Source organism: Metopolophium dirhodum, chromosome 8 (genome assembly GCF_019925205.1).
Source record: "Metopolophium dirhodum isolate CAU chromosome 8, ASM1992520v1, whole genome shotgun sequence".
Classification (NCBI taxonomy): Eukaryota; Metazoa; Arthropoda; class Insecta; order Hemiptera; family Aphididae; genus Metopolophium; species Metopolophium dirhodum.
Genome location: NC_083567.1, coordinates 17,907,865 through 17,932,355, shown reverse-complemented (window position 1 = coordinate 17,932,355; position 24,491 = coordinate 17,907,865). Strand labels below are relative to the sequence as shown.

At 27.0% G+C, this 24,491-nt stretch overlaps 1 protein-coding gene across 5 annotated transcripts in view; it reads right to left on the bottom strand.

Annotated features, from left to right (window-relative positions):
* LOC132950760 (neurobeachin) overlaps nucleotides 1–24,491 on the bottom strand; it is a 258,518-nt gene that overhangs the window by 212,041 nt on the left and 21,986 nt on the right. For 2 of the 5 annotated variants that reach the window (XM_061022310.1, XM_061022311.1), the window contains exons 1-2: nucleotides 22,531–22,684; nucleotides 6,996–7,616 (exon numbers count right to left, since the gene is read on the bottom strand). The exons of 2 other annotated variants lie outside the window; for them this stretch is intronic. In XM_061022310.1, the coding sequence (XP_060878293.1) occupies nucleotides 6,996–7,298 (303 nt within the window). In that variant the 5' untranslated portion in view covers nucleotides 7,299–7,616; nucleotides 22,531–22,684. Of the gene's footprint in view, nucleotides 1–6,995; nucleotides 7,617–22,530; nucleotides 22,685–24,491 lie in introns of those variants that run through there. One more of the 5 variants, XM_061022313.1, reaches the window with a different exon arrangement.

Genomic DNA, 24,491 nt, shown 5'->3' with positions numbered 1-24,491 from the left:
CTTGATAATATCATAGGCTGACTGACCGTTTTCGCTCAGAATCGTTTTTCTTATACAATGATATTATATCATTGAATTCAAATTTAACACCATCCATTACATTAACCCACTTGTAACCTACTGTACAGCAGAGCGACATCCACTTATCTCCCCTTTTTTTTTATATAACATTAAAAATTAACATTCTTGGTACATTTAAAACATCTTTTGGTTTCTTATTTATTTATAAGCACTTTGAAAAACGAAAAACCCTAAATATAATTGTGCTTTGATTAAGTTTGTAAATGCATTGGTTATTATTATTGACTTCGTATTTACAATAGGTTCACAACATAGCAATATGGTATGAGGAGTCAAGCAACGTATAATAATATAAGTACCCACCACCCACGCATCATGTCACTGTATCTTCTAATTTAGGCTACATTATAACGTTTTGTTTACATAATTATTGTTTATGAATTATTAATTTTAACGATAAAGTAATGTCGAAAAAGTTTTTTTTCATACCTTACATTTATAATTTCATTATTTTATCAAAGTAATATTATACTCTAATAAAAAATAATTACAAATAAGGTAATAGCCGCTAATTGTTGCTATTTTACGGAATTAAAATGTATATTATTGTGTATAGGTATATAAGTAGTTTTTAAAAACTATAAAACATAAACGGCAAAAATAATTTTAACCACTTTAAAAGCATAGCAATTAATTCTTGGCGTCATTACAGTGAGACAGACAGCTATTATTTAATTGAATATCTATCTGGCCATTTTTCCTTTTAAAAAAATAAAAAATATAATATAATATTGTTTGTTGAAATATTTTATGTCATCTATTTGGTCCACAATTATATAAAAAAAAATGGAAGGAGTAAACATTTTAAACAGGAGTGTATTATATTATGTACTTTCAAACAAGTATGTGGCTGTAATCCTGTAACTATAAAATGTCGTCTATACAGTGATATTATATCAGTATATTTATGCGAAAAGAAATAATAATAACTTTTGTTATTGTGCTGATATAATTATTATTATTATTTCTAATTTAATTTCATATAGGTGAATATAGGTAGTAAGCATAACTTCAAATATTTTGTATCCAGATGTACAATTTTTACAATATTAAAAATATATATACATTTTTATGTACCGAAGCATTGAAATATATTATTTTGTTGAAAATATGCAGGAAATACTACATTATTACACCTCCGGGAACATAAAATATAAAAAATCTACCATAAAACAAATTTTAGTGAAAAAAAAATCCATTTTTTTTTATTTCTTACTTTTAAATCATTGTTTACAAAATAAATTACTATTCCATAATTTTGTTGATAACTAGGAATACCTACATAATATGAATATTATATTATATTTTACTATTCGATCAATTATATTGATTATAACACATTCACAAATACGGCGATTCTTATTACAACTTATTAAGAAATAAGCAATGTAAAATAATATAATAATATATGATACGAAGATATAATACAAACCAGAAATATTGTAAATGGAAAAATTATATTTTAAGAAACTATAACAATGGTTCTGCTTGAATATCGGCACTAGGTAATAGCTTCATCAATCTTAAGTACCATCGCACGGCCATTATCAAAGTGCGCGTTTACGAGAAATTTAACAACAGTTTTAAGGGTTAAAAAGGGATATTCATTAACCTTACACCCCGCGTAATATTTTACACGTAACCCGCATGTGGCCCTCTGGCCGGTAACTAAACATCCTCACCGGTATAATAGAAAATTATACCGATCGAGAAGTTAATGACTTGCTCTTCGTATGAAAAACAACAATGATTTACGCAACATTTATACACTATTTCACAATATCATAATAAGTAATCCAAACAACGAAATTCATTAAACAAATGTATAAATTATACAAACGGTGTTGAAAATAAAAAACAAATAAAACTAGGCTATATAAGATTTAGTTTAAAAAATAAAATAAGATAGGTTTCTTTAAAAATGTCTACCTATTTCCTTAATATTTTTTTGTAAAACATTTACTAAAATTTCTTTACGCATATCAATAAAATAGCAGAGAAAATTCAGTAGTTATATAAATTAAAAGTAATATTGTCCTATGAAATAAAAATTATATTCTCGACATTTTAAAATCATGTTCAATGTATTTGATGTATTTTTAATTTAAATTTTAAATGTCCATAGATTATAACTATCATCTTTCCACCATGTGTAACAAACTATGAAGTACATATTTTTATAAAAAAATAAAAGCTATGGTAAAATAAACAAGTTTTGTATCCATGATTTTAAAGCTACCGTTAATCCGTAAATCGACAATAGCCAGCTTACAAAATCAATTGCGTAACATACACATTAAAAAGTTGGTTTTCATCTTGAGCAATACAATACACTTTGTTTACAATTACTAATCATATTTATTTATTTTTTATTTAAGTATCAATATAAAAGAATATTGGATGTTATCTTAAGTGTAATAATTATTATACAGCAAAGACTTTCAGTTTTAAAATTATTTTTCATTTGCTGCAGAAACTAAACAAATTATATTTTAACAATATACACGTAATAGTGACAATTTGTGTGCAAGAACTAAATACGTATTGGACCGTGAAAAACCACATGGAAATTTTGAAGCTGTCACAAAAACACACAAGTCATAAATTATTATAGCGACCCATTGTCTTGTTGAAAGAGAGGAAAAGGGGAAATAGTTGAATGACCAGTAAATCGGTGTCCGCTGCGTAAAGTGCGGATTGGTCGAGGCAAAGAGAGGAGGTGGAATCACAAAGTTGCGTTGCTTTTCCGGTCAACGCAGTTGCCATTTCCACATAGAGTCATCGCTTTCCTATGTACCTACATATATAAATATATATAATATATTTGTATATAAATACGCAATGTATGTACAAATATTAAATATATATATGAATACATACACAGTACACACTATATGGTATTGTATTAGTTATGGAACTGGAAACGGTATTCATCAAATCTACTCTATACTCCCATTCTTTGCTGAAGTAACTAACAGAGAACTGAGGTAGTCTTCAAAACATCGTAAAACAATAATGTCAACAATTATCAAATTATGTTAATCGTACAATATGAAATGTGATTTGAAAAAAAAACCAAAACTTTTTGAAATCAATGACAACAAAAGGTTAAGTAGTTGAACTAACAAGAAAAGAAAAGTTAATTAATTTCATAATTATCAGAAGCACATAAACTTAGCAACTTTAACATCACCGTAGTTATTTAAAATAAATTAAAAATGAGCACGAAAATTACTATCTGTGTTTGAGGTTTTTATACATTATAGTTTCAAAGTTTTAGTAAAGTGGTTAAAGAGCAGCACGAAATGTACCCTTAAATTAAGAAAGAACGCATCAGTGAGATAGACTAATTAACGGGACTCAATTTTGAAGTTCATAACTTACTTTGAAACATTTATGTCGTTTAACTGTAGATTATATAAATTATTTATATTAAGCAAATATACACCTCTCGACTTTAATTATAAACTTTTAAAATAATATCAAATTAAATACATCGATTAATATTGTCCATAAATAGAAGGCTAATTTAAGTCGTTGAATATAATATGTAATATGTATGCATTAAGACAATCTATTCTTAATTTAATATTTAGACTACCACTAAAAGAAAATTATATTAAAATGTTTTAAATAAATCATAACATCAATTTTAAAATACTAGGTATACAGATTTTTGAATTACTATCGTCCATTTATAAATTTACAAATTTATAAATATATTCAATCATCATTAAATGACAATAATATAAAACTACCCAAAACAAAAATTAATTGTCTAATCCCATTCCACTTATAACTATATGTACGCGACAAGATAACAAAGCAGCGATAATTGAATTGTCATAACAATTAATGAATATTTAATATAAAATAAAAATACCAGAAATCAACTACCCAGTAAGTACCCAATAGGAATATTTTGCTGCCACGTTTATGTATCGTTCTATAATTTCCAACCAACTGGCAGTTTTCACATTTCTCAATTAACATAATGGAATTAATTAATCATGTCTAAAATTTCAAATGTCAAAGCACTATATATCGGGAATTCAAATTCAGTTTCAACTTTATTATACTAGATTAAAATTAATTAATTTGTTTAAAATTGTATTGGTTAGAAATAACATAAAAACTACATTATAAAATAATACATAGTTCCAATACAATTATTTGCCTACCTAAACATAAAATATATCTACAAAAAAACGAGAATTAATAAAATGATTAGCAGGTAAATATGATTGTATTTATTATAAATATACTATATATAAGGATTGTAAGTATCAAATTATATATTTATATTTATTATAAATTGTCTCAAGGTACTCAGATTAAATATTTTGTAACATAACTGTTATTGAAAAATGTTATTATTATTAAACAGAAACATTATATAATAATAATAATAATAATAATCCAAAAAATAATTATTTTTTTAAATAATTGTATTATTAATATTTATTATATCTATTTATTTTACAATAACAAGGTTCTAGAATCTAGTTTATATTTGTTACAGTTACATATCATACGATATTACAGTCTAAAGTTATTAAATCATAAGTATATTAAAGCGAATTGTACATACTTACATAAAGAGTAAGTTAAATTATTACAAAAGTACAATTATAGACTAGTTTCTCACATTTTATTGAGCTACTTATGCATATTATAATTAGGTTAAAAACATGTATCTTATCCTCTTTCATTAGCCAAAATAATACAATTTTATCAGATAGGTTTAAAAACTTGTATATTATTTTATAGTCAAATTAAAACCTTCAACATTGTTTCTTAGTATAAGTACAATAGATAGCAAACCAATAATCTAAGAATTACTAATAAATTCTATTTTGTTTTTTTTATGTTCTTGAATACGGCAACATAAAAAGAATTATTCATTAATTATTGTTACGCTAAATGCGTTTTCCTAAATATAAATCGAATGAAGCAGCAACATAAATCGAATGCGTCAAAACATCACAAGAGATTTATATAGATCAATTTCAGTGTCGACGCAATTATAAAATATATTGAGTAAGCAAATTCTATGATAAATGCATGTGACGTCATTATCACTTTATGCATTCGATGCAGTTTATTTTTACTAAATCGAGTAGAACCCTTTGAAAGTTGAAATAAACTTGTATCATTCTCAAATAAACACATGAAAATGATATCTTTTGTTTGTCAGATTTTTATTAAGACCATCATCAATTTAATAAATAAATATTTTTCCCCGATCCAGCACAAATTATAGTATTATACTTGGGTTTTTATATATTATTATAAATATACAATTAAATATGATTGTAGTTTAAGTTGTGTTTGACATTCAGTTTGGTCACGTGCAAAAAGGTCATTCTGTAACCTTTTTCATTGCGGACATTTTTAAGACCTTAACCCTCTAAGCCCTTTGGACATGATACAACACATTAATTGTTTAGACCCTTTTTGTACTTAAACCTCATAAAGACGTAAAAAGTAAAAACCTCGGTACTATTTACAGTTATAATTTTCGAAGTAAGAATAGAAATGTACTATTTAATTTAATAAAAATGATGATGACATAAAAATAGATGTAAACTGTAAACACATTATTATATTAATTACAAAGGATATATTGTTATTAAATAAAGAATTGGCTTTACAAAGATTAGGTATGTGCAGTAATGACCTGTAACGAAAACAATAGTACCTATCTAATAATTAACAAACACATTTATACTACGAAATAATAAAATAATAAATAATCAATATTTATGTAGTTTTTTGCATCGGCGTTCAAAATTAGCCAACTCAAACTTCTTGTTACCTATATTTTTTTAATTAATGTTTTCATTCAATTTTGTTTATAGTTCACATCATAGATATTATAAGAATTGATAGGACACGCCTATACTGGCTTCGTAAGAGGTTGCGGTCTTTTTTTGGGGAAGAAAGGAAGTTCAATATCTACGAGAAAGATAGACAATAACAGTGCTTTTTAAGGTTAGGTAACAAAATTATAATAATTATTATGATTATTAAATTATAATATGCTATAAATTATAATTAAAAAATTAAATTGTTATTTCATATTCATGATTTTATTATTTGTTTTTGTTTTTTTAAATCGTGTTTACATATATCAATAATTAAGGAACTCTTATAACCTCAAAAATTGTATCACTTTAGTCTCAGTCGATAAGCCCAATGTCCTATCCAGTCTTAAGATATCTATGGTTCACATTCATTGAGATACCGGCGAAATGAACTCATAACAGAAATGTAGCTAAATAGCCTACCTATAACGCCGAGTGAAAGAAATTTAATAATGTTTGCATTAAAATATATTTTTTGAAACAACACATAAAAAAAACACGGTTCGAAATTTAATTGTTTCTGTATAATATGCATTTTGTAGCTTAGAACTTATATTTTGAAGGATTTATAATAATTATTGTACGTACCACTCGAGTTTAAAAAATCGATTTTAAATATATTACGAATTTACAATACTAGGTACTTATTACATTTGCACGATTTTTTTCTAAACAACTTCGTGTCAAATGTATTATTCGTTTCAACTGGGTAAATTCATTAAATATACAATACTTGTTTACCGCGTTTATATAATGTTCACATATTCCCTTCCAAGAAAATTATAATTTTAATTCTACAAAACCTAAAATTTTATAATATCGGGCAAAATATGTTTTTGTATGTACCAAAACCGCTACACTTGCACTATCTGATACCAATATGTCTTGTAGGATTGATGCATGTTGCCACTGAAAATTCGATGTCACTATAATAATAATATTATGACATACGGACGTAATCGGTTTTTTACACCGAAACACGTGATTTATCAATCATCATTCGTCAGCGATGCAGGTTAACAGAAATTTTTAGAGAAAAAAACGTACCGAAAATGCCTTGAGGAAGACCAGGCATTGTATGATTCCCTCCATGGTGTCGCCGGCCAGGCAGAAAGTGGCGCTCAGATGGCGCCGGCCCTTTCGGACGAGCGCCGCGACACCGGGCGTCGGCTGTGTGGCGGCAGAGGCGGCGGCTGCTGCTGCGGCTGCGGCGGCGGCGGCAGAGACCAGCGTTGGCGCCTGGCCGACGGCGGCCGCCGCGCCTCCTCCCACGCCGGCCACCACCTCGCCGACCACGTTACTCGGCGTCCTGCTGCCGCCCACCCGCATCCACCGCTCCAGCGACTCCATCAGCACACCGTCGTCAGCGGCAGCGGCGGCGGCGACGGCGACGACGACGGAAGTTGCAATGTCATTCGAATGACAGTCGTCCTACCGTGTTTAACCGTAGAAAATCGATCGGCGAAAATTATTTAAAACATGTATAACAATATACAATATTGTATTATGATATTTAATGGAGTGTGTTTGTTGGTTTGAATTTGGTTTCGACGGAGGTCATTCGTCCACCCTTGACGTTACGATACTTAAACTAGAGCGATCGTTATAGTATATTATTATTATAAATAGTCGTTCCAGCGCACTATACGACAAAGAAGACGACGACACCTGCGAAAAAAATACAAAGACCCACCAATTGTAGCTATAGAGGTGAGAGAAAAAGAAAAACGCATGTGTTTTTCGCGTGACGGACACCCGTGTTTAACACCCACGCGACACCTGCAGCTACGTACAGATTGCGCGCACGCGATTAGATTTGAATCAAAATTGCTATCTTCTACGCAACCCCTTCCCTCCTACAACCTGGACGGCCAACAAACCGCCGCGGATGGCCGAGGCGTCGCGGAAACCGATTTTTTGTTTCGTTCGATCTCGGCCGTCGTTATCGCAACCAGGCGGCCGACACGGTCCAGGTTGGGTAAGGTCGGGGGTGGGTTTCCCGTACTATACAAACAGTCGCCCGCGTGTCCGATAATTGCTACAGTCTTGTACAGACTGCACATCTTTAAAAAAACCTATATTATTATTTTTGAATCGTTTAAAAACACAATATACGAATAGATTGTATATTACACACTACAAACGTTATAACATAAGTACGCATCGGTATATAAGACATTTAGAACAATTACAACAATGAAATGTCAATAAAAAAAATCCTAAACAAATCCGTATTTAGGGGCTACACTGTGACAGAGAATAGTAAAAAAGTTTGAATTTTCTACAAATATCTGAAACATCATTGAGTTAGATAAGTATCTACTAGAAACTATATAATAATATAACTATTTATTATAACTAGATTTTTTCTAAAAAGTCTAATAACAAGAAAAAACAAATAGCACACGAGTATAGTACACAAATACTTTGATAAATATTAATTATTATTATCTACAATATATATCAATGTGCCATATTAACAGTCCCATTAATTCGAGTTCCAAACAATTAAATTTTATTTGAAACCATTTACCACACGTTCACGAATTGGAAATAATCTTATCCATAATTTCGATTTCGGCAGGCTCATTGTAAGTTTGTGTACGGTTCATCAACTTTCAAAAAACTTTAGCTACCAATACGCGAACCAATTACTTAGAACCTACGATAGTATAAGTAATCACTGAATCAATATGTCTACAGTTATTCGTTCACATCCGAAACATTTACAAATTACCAAATACATTCATTCAAAGGATTGTCATATATATATTTAAAGTGTTAGTATTTGATATATATATTAAATAATGTATAAACATAATAAACATTGTGTTTATTACATACCAATAGCTTTTATCTAAATTAAACGGATCCCAATGAATATATCGGGTTCATCACAAAGTTTTAACCTTCATAAATGTAATTTCAATAAGCATCTTGATTTTAACTTAATTTAACACCCAAAATATAGGTACATATTTTTAATTAAATTCAACATTTTGAAACTATTAAATTATACAATATTGAAAACCACATTTTTAAATTATACGAAAAAGATAGCTGTATAATATAATGTTATTATATAAAATATACAATATTATTATTATATATTATTGGTTAAGATTTTCAAATTATGTCTAATGTGTATAAAAATATTTATTGAATATATAGATATAATATTATAATAATTATATATAATATATTTACATGATTTAGTATATTTTTAATATTATGTGTAGTTAAAACTGTATTAAGATAAAACGAATAAAGGTAGGTTAAAAAAAATTGAATATAAATACCTTTATTAATAACTAAGTTGTACTGTTCATAATTAGTAAATCTTTATTAAAGCCTGGATAATGATGTAATCATGAAAGGAAGACAACATACAACACTTAAATTCACAATAATATATGTCATGGTTGCTTACATATAAATGGTGAATAAAACGATCTACCTTCAACAAGTGTCTCTTCTTTTCATAAATCTAAGATGCGATTTTCAAGATTCAGACTAAAGGCGCATGTTTCCCTTTTTTGCATTATTTATAAAATAAAAACCTATATCCTCATGTTATGCACACGACTTATTCTAATGGAACTTTTCGATCATGAATCCAAAAACGTTTATTTTTATAGGCCATGACCAGTATGGCAAAGTGAATTGGAAAACACTATGCGTACAGTTTTACTATAATGTAGCGCGAAGAAAATGATAGAAGTTCAGAGTTGAAGGTAGAAAATCACATTTGAAATATTATAACAATGGTTCGAAACGTGTCGAACGGATGTCTATGGCTTCTAATGGCAAAAGGGTAGGATAAGATATTAAAACTTTACACAGCATGCCCCTTCAATAGAAGAACTTTTTCTAAACTTTAATCTTTGTCACTTTTTTTGATGAGATGAGGTGAATAAATAAAATAATCTTTTCATCGAAAAATATAGTCTCCACCAAATAATAATAATTTTAAGAACATGATTTTTTTTATATTCTGCATTTTAATTAGTTCACTAAACATGCCAAAAAGTAAATTTAAAAAATATTTAATTAGAAAAAATGGATACATTATCAAGTATAATAAAAAGACGCCACAACAAGGAAAAATGTTATATTAACTGATAAGATAAAAATCATTGTCATTGTGAACACCTATAAACGGCTAAACTCATTTTTTTTATACATGTCTATGGTAAACTCGAATTTAATTATTAATTGGTGCATTGAGTGTTGAAGTAAAAGAAACAATATAGTTTAATTAATTTTTAAATATGGTATCATATAAAATAAAACGTAAAACAAAATATCTCTGTTTACTAGGTACCTACACCTGAAAATGTTAACCCAAAACTAATGATCACCTTATAAAATCAACTCTCTCGATCTACTAGGTACTCATATATATTTCATTACAACTCACACTATTTGGTCCACCAGAAACTAAAACAAAAAAATATAAAAAAAAACTACCCAAATCAATAATAAAATTGAATTTTAGTATGCTATAGAAAGTAAAAACGATCAATTTATTATGTCAAAATGAATTGATTAATTTCGTCAACTCCTGTATACATTTTTATTACACGAGAAATTCCGAGTATATAGAACCAACGGCATTTTTAAATAATGTCATTTGAGAGTTAAAATATTAAGGATAAGCGAGGAAAAATTGAATTTGCTTGCTCATTATTTTTGAGGGAAATAAAACATAATTTACTAAAGGCAAAAGAGGTGGCGACTTTCTAAAGAATTCCTAACTCATGAAATATGAGTGGTGCAACCGTCAAGTTATTAAAACAAGTATAGTGTGAGGAATGAAGCTCATTAATCATTATTATAAAAGAGTCGAAAAAACAAAAGCCAGTCAGAATAGCATTTGTATAGGCAAAAAAATAATCTACTATTAATTTTAATCACATTATATTGTTCTTGGAAGTACAGAATTTTGTAATGATTAAGTCATCTTGCTATGACCAACTACCATTTGCCAACAACTATAAAATGTCTCACAGAATGTAATCTCAAACATCTTATGCACTATTAAAATTCAGGCATGCTGACAAAAAATTCTGATTTTATTATAAAAATAAAATAGCCAATAGTATTATGAATGAATAGGTACAATTCTAAATTTAAATTGCCAAAAATATAAATAGGTAAATAAAAATGGATAAAAAATTGTTTACGGTATACCATACCATACCATAGAAAATATTACAATACACAATAAATGAATATAAATTATCATTATAGCTGCCGTGTGTATATTATATTCTATTTATAATAAAATAGTACCTTATATAAAAAAGCACTATGAATACTGTGCGTAATGTATATTTTACAATTTTTTTTTTTATTATTAATTTATTACTATATAATATGGTTAAAAAAATATATTTAAGTATTATACTAATTTATAGTACCATAATACCTATTCATATAGAATGTGTAAAAAGATTTAAATGTCTAACACAATAATCCACCGGTACGGTACTGTAAATATTAGGAATACTTATCTTTTTTTAACAAACTATTCGGGTTTCATAAACCCTCTTTGTAATAAACTCGCATTACATAAACTGATAAAATTCCAGGGACATAATAATAAGTATTATTTATAAATATTTTAAATATTTATAACAAAAATAATATTAACATGTATCCAATAGTGCAACTAAATGTCACAAATGCTTTCTGTTTTTTATACGAGTATTTAAGCAATTTGTTTGTATAAAAGTATTTAAAATTATTTTTAATGTCTTATGAAAAACTCAGGCAATGTACACATTACTAAAATAATTAGATAATTAGTAACTTTAAGGTTTTCAATCATTAACAAATGATAATTTAAATTTTAAAACATTCGTTACAATAAACATAATATAAATTTTAGTTAAAAAAAATAACAACGAATATTAAAATAAATTGAGTGTAGTAACTAGTCATAAATAAATGGGAAAATTATAACAGCAACGGTTGAGATTTATATTGCATTTATATTTGTGCTTTTAGAAATAAATACACTAAAAATATTATTTTGTATTTTCCACATTGTCATTAAGATACTTTTGGTGCTCATCATATATTGGAGTTAAACAAGTTATGTAAAGAAATATCTAATATTTTTTTATTAAAGTACTCGTATACATGCCATGTACTTTATCTGAGTGTTTATTCAGCTTATTGTTTTGAATAAATGGAGATAATATAATTTGTTGAAACTTTAAAAGATGTATTATTGCTACAATATAATAAACTATATTAAAAATTTAAATTAGGTACTGACAATTAAATTACTTTTTTACTATCCTATATTATAATAGAATATAAACTGCCAATTTTTACCCAAAAAAAAAAAAAATCAAAATTACGGAGTCGGTAAAAATAAAAACTTTAATAAAAATAGTATAAATATACAAATTATATATTTATACGAAGTTTATATTTTATTAATATAACATAAACTTTAATACATAAACTAATATTCATAAATTAGATTACTGTCCTCTTCTGAAGAAACTACGAAATTATTGGCTTTTGTGTTGGTTCATGAATACCAAATAGAAGACACAATGCATTGTTATTTCCCAGTGGACAGGACATTTTATTACTAAGTTAGATGAACTTGTTTAATCTATTAACATTTATAATATAACATACAAATTACTACAGAATATATAATAAGATAATAATTTAACAGAAAATATCAACGCAAATCTTCGTTAATCAAGGAAAAATTCTAAAATATGATTCGAAATATTTGAAACTAACTCTTTCATACAGGTAGTTCAAATGAAGTGACTAAAATAAAACTAACATACATATTTTTTTTAATGAAAATATAAAAAAATTCAAAAAAAATAAATATTTAAATTATATCAAATGTTTAACTTTTTTTCCTTTTGAAAATAATACTGTGAAACGTTTTTATCAAACTTTTAAATGTAAAACGAAAAATTCTCGAGTTAATCTGAATTTCATTCCCGATTTGATATACATTAATATATAAATACTACAAAATTATATTATTTTATATACCTATTCATGAGAGAAATAACCGTAATACATCAAAAAATTATGTAGGTATAGTGGTATACCTATTAAAAAATAATTTATAACTACTGAATTTGTATTAATTATAAATTAAGTTTAAATAGAAGTCACGAAGATATTGAGCTTTATTATTGGGGTTTTACAATTATGGTTGTTTTTCCTTATTTTAAGTCTGAAGATAATTTTTATAGAAAAAAGGGTGGTTGAGAGGCTGCTAGTAAGCACAGTTTTATGGGTCTAATTCTTTTCTCCGTAAAATCGAGCTATGAAATAAGAATACACCAATCATGTCAGATTGTTTTACAATGACCATTTGAATAAATTGTGCACTCATTTACTTGACTTTATTAAAAATCTGTATTGTATAAATCTGTTTTTATTTTCCCAGGTGGATGGACCTTAACCGATTTGCTCATGAACTTAGTATAGTCAAACTAAAACAACCAAGCATCGTATTTTATATGTATTAATTTTTTTCTGGTAGAAGTTAGAAATAAATTTGGTAATCATAAATGCATTTTGTATTATATCGAAAGAAGAACTAATAGATAATACCTAGTATGTGTATTTTAATCGAATACATGATATTAGTTTGAAAACGAAAATTTTTCACATTGACGGATATCATAAAATTATTAAAGAGAATTGACTATAAATTATATTCTGTTTTCCAAATCCTGAACAGTTTCCTATAATCCATTATAGCTGGGTCATCTTGAATATGCATCTACATATACATCTAGGGATTGTTTGTGGTACCTGAAATATCTGAATTTCGGTCAGAGTAATAATTTTACGGATCCAACAGAATTGCTAGTACTTAAAGCGATTCAACATACTCAATCCGATAATACAAGTATGTTGAAAGCGATCATAAAAGGCAATCGGTTGGTAAATAAAATAAATATTGAACATTATAAAGGTCACTTTTTGGTGTCGTACAAAATAAAAAAAGTCGAAATAAATCGAGTTACGGGAAATCAGCAGCTATAGAGAAAAATATATTCTTTAGCAGAAAACATTAGATTGTTTCAAAAAAAAAAATTTCTCTTCACAAGAAATGTATTTTTATTATAGGAAATTATTATAGTCGGCAACTTTTAGAAAGTTTGTCACAAAACTTTGTATTTCCTTCCCTTAAAGATCCCTGCGTTTAAACTGATAAACCATACATGCCTTGTAACAAACTTTACAAGACCCTTTTCCAATTCAATCTATGTGTAAATTAACTCAAGGTCTTTTAATTTACTAATAAAATTGCGTGTTTCATACGAATATAATATACTGTACAAAAATGAAACATAATCTGCAGATTCAAGTAATTAGCATTTTGTATAATATACATTATAATATGAATTTAAATTGTATTAACGTATAGAACAGTAATTGGTTCAATTAGCAGCCCAAAGACGTAGGCCCATCTGCAAAATATATAAATCTAGTAATTGTCTAAACCTTTTTCTTCTAAATCAAAATAAGATGACAAAAAGAAAAACTTGAAAAATGAACAAGTGATACTAAGATAATTTGCAACACTTCACTCCAAACAATATCAACTAGTTAAAAATTGTAAATAGAGAAAACAACTAATAATTTATGTTTTGATGCTCTGATTTTATAATTTATATAATAATACTTAATTAATATTTGTGTAAAATTAATTTTACTAGAAATCAAAAAATTTTAAAATCATACAACAATGAAATATGAAACATTATATGGTGGAAACTCCACTTTAATCATGAACAGATAAAACAAATTTGTTTTTTACAAGTTAAGTCATTTATTTTTCTTTTATCCTAAAAAAAACTTTTCTTACAATCATTAGAAGCATTTCAACTACGTCCCTTTTATTATATTTATCAATAAATTGATAATGTTATCTACAAATAATTTCAAAAGGTGAATAGGACAAAATCCATTAATTTTAACCATTAATCTACAAAAAGTTTCAGAAATGTCAAAGCATTCAAACATATTAACGTTTACTGAAACTTTATTTTAACTAAAATGTATTTATTATTTAAATACAATATTTTTTCAATCGTGCAATTTTTTAATCGTTTAATATGTGGGATCTAACCAAACAATAACTCATGCATTGGTAATAGTGTAATACTAATACCAATTATTAATGAAAGTTTGAAGCTCGAAATGTTTAATATGAAATTTATGGTTAGGTAGTGTACATTAAGTTTTCTTATATTTAGATATATTTAGACCAATAACAGATTTTGTGTGACCACTTAAGAAAATAAACGATGGTATATGAGATATTCTGAAAGTGAACTGCAATGACAGAGAAAAGTTCGGTAAATAATTTTAAACAGCTTAAACCTCGTAAAAATAGGTAGAAGAAACAAATAATTTCAAAATAAAACGAAATTTTAGTATTATACAAACAATTTTAGTTTTAATGCACTTAAGACAAAATAAACACATGTAAAAATAATTTAGGTATAACTTAATTTCCTAAAACTTATTTGAGTATTACGTGTGTATGTATAATATATTCAGTATATTTGATAGTATAGCTACTTAATAAATAAGACACATAAAGTAAAGGCACATAAAAGAAAATTGAACAAGTACACGTGATAACGTTGATAATGGTAAAATTATTATTTTTAGACGTGTTTCAGGGGGAGTTTGAGAGAAGTGCACAGATATAATATTTTCTCCAACACAATTGAATACATCACACTAAGCATTAATTACAACTATGAAGCAATAAGTACGTCAAAAGAAAAAAAATTATGTGAACTATGAAAATTCCATTTGAGTTTCGTTCCCATATAAATAAACGTGTAAAAATATATTTTTTATTATCCATTTATCTGAAGAATCATCGAGTGTTTCAATAATTGTATTATAAAAGATGAGCTTCGACAGACGCCCTAATTTAAAGACACATTTCATTTAATTACCCGTTATCCGTTGCGTTTGGCTGGCGAATTTTTCTTATAATATAAAACATTAAAACGACTGACACCAACAGTCTTTGGTAATTAAAACATACTATGACCATTTAATTAATTTTATTTAGAGACCTGCTCTTTTGTACTTCTCTAGATAAAAAAAACTATTTTTTAAAAAAGAAATCTTTGTCTAAGTTTTTTGGCCATATCCCAAACAAAAAAAACTTAAATTACATCAACCAACAGAAAAACAGTATTTGTCACAAAAATATTTATTTTTTTTTACTGAAACACATTTAGTCATGTCAAAATTTAAAGTATTTAAAGCAAACCTAAATTATTCCATTGTAATGATTTATTAAAATACTTTATTAAAATTACAAAGATAATTAATTAAAATTGGATTACATAATTCATTGTAAAATTAGGTAAGCTAAAGGCATCTTCAATATTTTAGTTGAAAATATTATATTTAAAATTATAATTCTAAAACGAATAAATAAAAACCATTCACGAAAATACGTAAATATTAAAGAATATAGAATATCATTAGTTTTTACAAAATAACTAATATAAACAAATTTTTTATCGTCCCTGGGATACCATGAATACACTAATAATTTTATATAAGTACTTAAGTAAAAGTCCATCAAAAATAGAAAATGATTTGTTTTAACAATCAAATGATGCATTTGAATGTATTTTTTAGTATAGAAATTGATTTCATATAGAAAAGTAGTTTCTTAATAAAAAAAAAAAAGAAAAACAACAATTTGAAAATAATATAGTTCGCATAATGAAGACGATTATCCTTAATTATGATACAAGAATAATTTAATACTACAATTCAAATGTACAAATATTATTATAATACGTACAATACGCATATTAAATCAGTAAACAAACTTATATAAAGAAATAATTTGAATACCACAAAACTATTATTATAGTAATATAAAAATTGTTTTATCCTTGGAAAAAACATTAACTCACAAATAAATTCCATAGTACTTTTTTATATAAGGTACTGTTTTATTATAAATAGAATTATTGTTATAATAAATGACATTAAACTTGCTGAAAAAGCAAAATAAATAAAAAATGTTAAGACTAAAGAAACAATTAAATTTAGAAAATAGTATCTAGAATATTATATGATATTACTTCTAGAATATACCAACAGAGTTAAATAATAATAATCCCCAGATAGATATATAATATTGTGCCGACCGTTGACGCATAAAATACAAACCAGCAAACAAAAAAGTTTACATGTTTAAACTACGATGGTAAAATAAGTTTTAGTGAACGAGATGAACACAAGTTTAGGAGAACTTACTACTAGCCAGTCTGCCGTAACATGCACACAATTACAACAATAACGATGAACAATTACATAGTCAATTACTTCAAAAATAATTTACGTTTCATAATTCTCCAAAAAACAGCCAATAAAATGTAAAAAAATTGTAATTAACTGCCTCGTAATTATAGCAATTTGGTAATGAAACTTAAAAAAAATAAATGTGATGGACTGAAAATCAAATAGATAAATTGGTACATAATAATAGATAGGCACTTTCAGTATTGTATGAATATACAGTACCTATATATAACACAATACAATAACATATCATATATCAATACATTACAAAATATATCCATGTAAATAATTATATCCGTATTTAAAATATAAAGTTGTAGCCTCACCGCATCTCACGATCTACACAGAAACGGATCTGTGTGAAATATTCTATTACACACAATTTAAAATCGATCACTATCATCATCTGAAAACGATTCTAGATAAGTTGTTAGCACTTTTAAAAAAAAACAAACAATGTTGCCAACTTAAATTGATTTATTTTTATTTTTATTAAAGTTTATACGAATTACATAATTCCAAACACAAATATGATTTATAGAACCATAGTAGGAATAATATGATTAAAAAAAAAAAAACACGTAAATAATAAATTCATAATAGTTTTAATAAAATGTCAATGTTTTCAATATTATGTTTTTTTTACAATACTTGACGATGTTACGAATAATATTATACACCCAGATTTTAATCTTCTAATATTCCTTTAAAGCGCCCAGAGCCGATGCCATTTTGTCCTCAAAAATACACTCTGCGGGAATAACGATACCACCTTGTAGAATCAACCAAATTTCATAATTTTTTTTTAATTGATGGGGGGAAATATTCAACAGCCCGCATCGATCTTTGTTTTTTCAATATTTTATTCTCAAACTTTATTACATGTCTAAACAAATACAAGATAAAAAACATTTTTTTATATACAATTATTTGAAATAAAATACAAAATCGGAGATCGATGCGGGTTGTAGGAAGTCTTCTTCTTTCAGATAAAAAAAATAGTCATCAAAATCCGACAATTCTACAAAACTTTAAAGTTATTACCGTAAAGTATTTTTTTCGATATAATACACCCTATCAAACTAAATATGTATCAGGTAGTAGATTAGTGGAAAAGTCTTGTAATTGAGGTGACAACTAAAATATAAAATTTTATTTTCAACTGGCACCGGGACCCTTAATGTTGTTCAATTTGACATGGAAAATGAATTTACAATTACAATTGTTTATTATAGTTTAAAATTGTCTCAAAAAGTTAAATGAGAATTTTGAAAATACGAATAACTTAAATTATCTGTCTACACTCAAACCATCTGTCTCCGCGCTGTTCAATCAATAAAAGCATTATATAAAACTTTTAGACCATTTTTAATCTGAGTTTTAATACCCCAAAAAGTGTTTTGACTGCCCGGTAACAAAATAAAAAATAATATAATTGTATTAAAAAAGTATATTCTTCGAATTTGTTTAATGCCTTAAAATTTTTAATTAAATAAATAATAAATGTACCTAAATAAATATATTTATGAATATAATGGCTTTATGGAGACTTTCAACAGTTTTGAAGTTTATACCACAAAAAATGTATTGGATTAATGGGAATTTATTTACGCCCTGGAGCTAGGGTACATAACATAGTATAATGTATTAATAATATCGATTATACGATAAAAAGTAAATAAAATTACAACAATTGATGAAGAAGTCTTACAATTAATCATAATTACCTATTGTTTTAATACACTTTTAATTGGAAAAGAATCTTAAATTACCTATATCAACATTATTTACAGTGTTAGAAGCCATTAAACATACTTATCGAAGCTATAGTAACATGTAATTTTACGTAAGGAAGGATCATATAGCAGAAGATTGGAATGCAAGCGAACGGACATGACTTTAAAAAGAATAATCTTAAGTATCTTTGCCTATCAATTTTAAATGTATATGCAATTTAATTAAGATCAGTGTCAACATTTAAGAGTTTAAATTCTAGCAAATGTAAAAACGTCATTGAATACTTTCAGTTATATGGTACATAGACCAAGTAGTAGAACCATATTCTAGAATAGACTGAACGAGGGTGAAATAGAAGACTTTAAGACACATTGGATTAGAAAATTCCGAAAAGTTACGTTTCACGAAGCCAAATATGTGTAAAATTTTATTATTTATAACTGTTTTCTTTTTCAAATAATAAGCCTGACGAAATAAAAACTCTCTGATCTCTGATCTGAGGAACATTGACTAAAATGATACCAACAATGTTATAAGAAATGTAATAATTCGATTTCCTACGATCATGATGTAAATGATTGGGAATATTGGAATAATGATTAGGAAAAAATAAAGAATAATTTTCAAAGTATTTTTCGTACAAATGGAAAAAGTAGGTACCTATATAATTTACGTGTATATAAATATTAGCAGGTATTGAACCAGGAATAAAATCAATATTATTTTCAAGGATATTAAATTAGTCATCCAAGAGTATGGAAAGGAAAATCTACCGGTAACTGTCGAAAATTTAAGAAGTAATTTATGCAAACACTTTTTTTAAACTCCGCTCAATTTTTGAAAGAGATAATTGTTTTCAAACATAATATTACCATTATCCTGTTCCAAGGTGATCGAAACGAAACAAGTGGAAAATTATAGGTATCCATTCCTATCCTGTTAGGTTTTTTAAGCACACAATTTAAATCTATAAATAAGTGTGCCTATATTGAATTGTAATTAAAATTATCTTAATTTTAATTATTATATTAAAATTTTAACATGACTTTATTATCAAAATTAAGTTGTAAATCAAGTGTATAATGAAAAATGTTTCTCAATTATAATAGCTAATAAACTATAAAACTGTAGTCCAATTAAAACTTAATGAGACTATGATAATGTACCAGGTACCCTACCTATTGATAAAATTATTTTATTTATTTTCCAAATATTTTTTACAATTTAACAAATTGAATAAGTACTTTAACTATAATTTTAATAAATATGTATTTATAAAATAAATAGAAAAATTTCAAATACGTAGAAAGTTATTATAATAATATGTAGGATGTACGTATATTATAATAATGTAATCCAGATATATTATGTCAAAATGCACGACTTAAATTCTATCAATACAAAAACAAAATAAATATTAATTTGGTGTACTAACGATCCAACCACATAATTTACTTTCTCAATAAAAATAATCAATCAACATTTAAACATTCAAACTCCTGCATGATTTCATCGAAAAATGTCTCTTAGGAAGAGATCCCAAAATAAATTAATATGACTTAACACAGTTATTTCTTTTTCTAGACAATACTTACGTCGGAGTGACTTTAATTCCAAGCATGTAAATAGATATCCCGCACAGACAACCAAAAAGAAAAATAAGTTTTACTCACTATTTAAGAAACACAATTTCCAATAATTCTTCATCGTACCCCTATCGTACATATTAGCCAACACTTAATATAATCTCTGTCATTGTTGATGTTTTAATGCTACTCAATCAAATCATATTAGGTATCACTATAATACAATTATTTATTGAGAAAATAATCTTAAGTTTGACTAATTTAATCCATTATTTTAGCCCAAAATAGAAATTTAAAAAACTTAAATCAAAAGTACTATTTAAGCTTATAAAATGTCACTTGAATATCAACAATAACAAATTGTCGTAATGAACATTCAGAAATTTGTCAGAAGTTTATTTAAATGTTTAAACACAACAACATACTGGGGATGTATACTTCAAAAATATTTAGGAGAATTTAACAAAAGAATGTAAAGCCGCGCTTAAAATACAAAGATTTTTCAATGCGCGAAATCGTTTGCTCTCGGGTGGCGATTGAAATTACCCGTCGAGTGTATGACAACATTTGCTAACAATTTATGCGAATAATAGGTATATTATAATCATTCAGAATAAAAAGTACTCCTTTTCTATAATGTTAAAATCACGCTAATTATTATAAACAATTTTATAATCTTCAGAGTTATCTAGTTATACTTTACATTTAAAATTTTAAATATTTTAAATCAAATAATCATTATAAAATTATAAATTATAATTTCTAATACATTTGTTCAATCTAATAAAGCGAACAAATAATTCTATTAAACTTAATTTTAAACAAAAAACAATTATTTTGAATTATTTTGGTTACACGAGTGACTGATAATAATTATGAACTATTATAGTTTATATTTATACAGTTGCAATACCAAATTATTTGTGACTTTTTAAATAAAAATGAATTAACTAGTATTTTACTACTAAAGAATAGTTTTTGACAATCTATTTGTAACTTTAAAAGTTTAACGATGTAAAAAAACTTAAAATTGTCTTTTTATTATTATTTTTTATTATAATGAACCACTTATTATTAAAATTCAAAAAAATAACCTTGTTCAGAATAAATTATAAACTGAAAATAATTTAAATATTGGACTAAACATAAAATATATACGTGGTTAAGAATGTATTATTCTTAAGTGATGGAGTAATACAGGTGTTTACATTATACTAGCTACTTTCACTGTTTCAAATAGTAAATACAGGACATTTTACATAACACATATAACATAATAGTTTCAAAATTATATTGAACAAAAATACATTTTTATCATATTTATGTTTTAATTATTAGTTTAAATAATAAGTTTTAGCGTAGACCATATGACGAATATAACGTACAAAATGTCCGATCATGATTCATTTCTACAGTTCAATTTTCAAGAACAAAAATTGACTTTCTTTAAAAGTACAACTATTTGAAAATAAGGACCATAATTTAGTGGGATTCTCACGTTTAACTTCCTTCAAGGAACTCTATGTGACTTTACATTTGATGACATTCCACAGTTAAATATGAAACGAAAATACCAGAAACAAGTCAACCATTTGCTGTTCTGTGCAAAGTATTCACACTCACGTATGTATGTACAATGTACGCATGTAGCAACATTGCCTATACATAACGCCGGATGATGATATTATTCATGCCATTCACATTTAGATACTACTAATACAGTTTTCTATTCCAGCTATAATGATATTGAGAATTTATAATTAATCTATAACGGATAAGTCAGACGACTGTTTGTAAGTATCCCTTATCACTCACAAAAAAAATAATTATTACCGCTCCCTGTGTAAATAAAACGACAGAAAAAGCAATTTCGAAACATTCAAATAATAAAGTTAAATAAGCACCTAAGTAAACATCGTGTTGGACTTCATCACACGCATAAATTCCGATACTCGAGTACACTGCTGATCGCCACGAAAAAGCGTAGTGTTTACGACGATTGAGATGAAGAAAACTAAGTACTCGAGATAAAAGGCTATTAAGTGATAAGTCAAGAAAGAGAAGTAAACACGACAGCAGTGAAGGTGGCAAGATGGAAATAATAATAGTGAAAAAAGACAGGCGTATACATATTATATAATATGTGTCATGCGTGAGTAAATATATTTATATTACAAATGTTTAGAAATAGAAAAACGCGTAATTCTAAAATATATACATCGATTTATATAAATAGGAAAATAAACCGAAAAAGCAACGATGGTTACAAATGTTGTACCGGTATATACACTATGTAATCGACGCAACGGACGAAAAATCACCAAATATAACGAACAAATTACGACCACGACAAAACACGACCACGACGACGGCAATACGTAACTTTCACAATGACGACGACCAACCCAGACCGATCTGGTAGCGCGTTTAAACGTCGACTGCCGACGGTTGTGAAAAATAGAGAAGCACGCTCCGGCGGCGGTGGCTGCGACCAGCCTCCCTGGCGGACAGAGGGTAAAATTATCCCCCGGAATACCATTAACAGTGCTGCCATCTTTAAATGATAGCTGGTTCTTTTCCTCGTTCCACCGTCACCCTACGGCGCGATCCCCGCCATCCCACGGCGCGATCACCGCCACCCACGAGCCTGGCGATCTGTATATCGCCACCATCGGTTTCCACGTCCCAGTCGTTTACCCGAATATGTTAGCTCTCTCACCGACATCCCCTCTCCTCCAAACTGTACAACAAAACTACCTCCGCCGACTATTCATACTTTTCAAGCCCACGTATTTTATACTTTCAAATATTATCACCACATAGGTGCGTCTTTTTATTTGCATGTAACGAAACCAAATAGTAAATACTCGTTAAAAAATAAAGTGACGGATTTAAAAATGTTAACTTATTACGCACTTAACATAATAATTTCGTTTAAGTGCCTCATATGTACAATAATAGCATAAAAATATAGTTTCATAAAACATATTAAAAAAAATCCCAGTTTTCTACTTAACTCGTTACATATACATACAAACGATATACATTATTATCTCCTTCGTCATCTATCGATATTTTAACATCTGAATGTCAATCGAATTCTACTCCCAGTATCCTTATGTTTTTCCTCTCTTGATGTTGTGTTTTTATCATTTAGTTCCTTATAATATATATATACACTGTCGAAATTTAATAAAAAATTAGTAAGAAAAGCGTTATCATACAATAGTCCAAGAAACGTATAACAATATGAGCTGCTCACGGCAATACGCGTGTATACAATATAGAGGTAGTATGTATACATTATTTAAAAACAATATAATAATATAATATTTAGAACAGTTTTTCGAGGAAACGTATGTTAACAAGAAACACGTTCGCTAATAAATAATTCACTACTAATGGACATTCAATGGAATTCTATAATGAAAGGATAAACATTTCAAACTAGTTAAAAAGTACCACTAAATGCATACCTATTTGTTAAATATTGATAAAATGTTAAATACTTTATGAGTGCATTTATGAGACTAGAGTGAAATATTGGTTAATGGAATTATATTCTTATATATATATAAGTGCTCTAGCAAAACGCAAAAGATAATAATATATGTGTACTAGGGTACCTAATACCTACAATCTAAATGTATATGTTATTCTATGTATGTAAACATCTTAACAAAGTAATATAAAAACTAAGTATTCATTTTTGTTGAACTATACTCATCACAACTTCGTGATAACTTCGAAATTAAGAATGCACGCATTATAAATTATATTCATATCTATCATGTACAATTTAATATAAACACACCGTTGAGTGACTCAGTTAATTAAACCTTAACCTTAACCGAATAAATTTAAA